This window comes from Prosopis cineraria, unplaced genomic scaffold (genome assembly GCF_029017545.1).
Source record: "Prosopis cineraria cultivar Desert tree isolate PC_DT_omini unplaced genomic scaffold, ASM2901754v1 PC5, whole genome shotgun sequence".
In the NCBI taxonomy this organism is placed as follows: Eukaryota; Viridiplantae; Streptophyta; class Magnoliopsida; order Fabales; family Fabaceae; genus Prosopis; species Prosopis cineraria.
Genome location: NW_026555336.1, coordinates 2935342 through 2937384, shown reverse-complemented (window position 1 = coordinate 2937384; position 2043 = coordinate 2935342). Strand labels below are relative to the sequence as shown.

The following is a 2043-nucleotide window of genomic DNA, read 5'->3' as shown; positions in this document are numbered from 1 at the left end:
TCAGGATGCTATGGTTTTATGTTATATATATATATATATATATATATCCATCTGCGGGCGCGTTTTGTTTTGTTTTTTTTTTTTTTCCTCTCCGTTCGGGGCGGTGTCTGCGAGTATAATATGTTGTAAGCAATGGAAGGATGGATTTGAGGTGATCTAATAATAACTTGGCGTATAATCCATGTATGTGTCAATTATATGTTTTGTATCTGAGTCTGAAGCCTCTCTGCTTGGGCCGCAAGCTAATAAATAAACCCTTGGTTTGCATCGCAATTTGCAGGAGCATATTAAAACACAAAGGAAAAGAAACAAAACAGGTCATCATGACGTGGACCAATGAAGAGAATGTGGTTGGCACTCGTGGGCCCACCACGTAACCACCTCAGGACCTTAAAAGCCCGATGCCTCCGAACTATTCAAAGGCGATCAAACAAAACCTAATAAGCCATAGCGTCCCCTAACCCACCGTGCGAGGTCTATCGACCTCCGCACAACCCCATCATTCAGGGGCTGTGCTCGGGGTCTCTCACACCCACACCCATGTCTGAACCCTACGCGCCCCCGCAGATTCGTGCTGAACCTGTGGCGCCGCCTCTGTACAAGCAGCGATCGTGGTCGCCGGACGCGTTTCGCGACGAGGCTTGGCTTCGACGAAAAGGGAACTGGAAGAATCGGCGCAGCAAGAGCGTGACGGACGAGGATGTGAACGAGCTCAAGGCTTGCATTGAACTGGGTTTCGGGTTCGGGTCATCCCGGGAAGTTGAATTGGATCAGCGGCTGTCCGACACTCTACCGGCTCTTGAACTCTACTACGTGGTCAACGAGAACTACAAGTCAACCCTCGCCACGACGCCGTCGTCCGATTCCGATACTCCCTCTCCCCTCGGCAGCCCCCGCACCGCCATATTCGCTCGAGGTACACATGACGCATATCTTTCTTATTCATCATTTTAGAATTTCGCTGGAGATTAATTAATCTGCAGACGGCGATCGATGAATCTGATTTTATGTGTTGGGGTGTGACTGTGATGATGAAGGGGACAATCCACAAACGGTGAAGTCAAGGTTGAGGCAGTGGGCTCAGGTGGTTGCTTGCGCGGTGCGTCAAAGTTCGGGCTGATGCATAATAGAACCAGCCGAGCCGAGAAGGTTTCTAAAGTAAACCGCACAAGCCTCTTTTGACAATGATACTCCACCGATCACGGGCTGATATTAACAATATATCCAGTTGTCTAGGGAACCTTTTATAACACTAATTTGTTGGCAACGTGGAGCTGTCGGCAGTTTCTAATTTACAAGCCTTGTTTGTGTGTCTTGTGTGCTTGTTTCATCACTGTGTTCCGTATGTGTATGGTTTAAGGTAGGTTTAATTTACTGAGCTATCGTGACCCTTTCTTTTTGTCTATTCTGATCTCTGATGGCCACTTTTAAGATGAAGGTTTTCAATTAATAGTGAAATAAATGAAAAATTCTAGAGCAAGCTTCTATTTCTTTTTGTTTCGTACGAGAAAGTGGGGACTTGGAATATATTTGTGCCTTCGTCTTTGAAAAGTCGAGTCGTTATTCAAGCGGAGAATACGATGACTTTTGGGCCAACTAATTTGCTCCCTTACAAGTGTATGGAATGGCACATTTTTATGATACCACAAGTACACTAATATTCCTCACTATTTTCTATTAAAATAAAATAAAATAAAATAGGTCACAATGACATACTATAACAAAATCGGTATATTTCTCTAGGTCAAATGTTCATGACAAAATCATATCAGAATGAAATTTAAACCCAAAAGATCGTTTTGATAATAATGAAGTCTTTAAAAAATAAGTTGCAAGATATCAATTTATATAGCTGTAACAAGAATTTTAGTTGAAAACTAAGTTATATTTAAAGCTTAAATACATTATCTGCAATTGTGATTTTTGAATTTAATTTATAATTATTTAAATCAATATTCAGAACTCATTTTTAAGAAATCTTTGTTAGAAATTTAATTGTCATTAAATTAATCTTTTAGAACTTAACTCTCATTCTGTCCAAAA

At 41.5% G+C, this 2043-nt stretch overlaps 1 protein-coding gene across 1 annotated transcript; it reads left to right on the top strand.

Moving 5' to 3' along the window:
- Positions 1-411: 411 nt before the first annotated feature.
- Positions 412-1480, top strand: LOC129311830 (uncharacterized). The gene is made up of 2 exons (XM_054954303.1): positions 412-916; positions 1038-1480. The coding sequence occupies exons 1-2, from the start codon at positions 541-543 to the stop codon at positions 1118-1120; spliced, it is 459 nt and encodes a 152-aa protein (XP_054810278.1). The 5' UTR covers positions 412-540; the 3' UTR covers positions 1121-1480.
- The last annotated feature ends 563 nt before the right edge of the window (positions 1481-2043 follow it).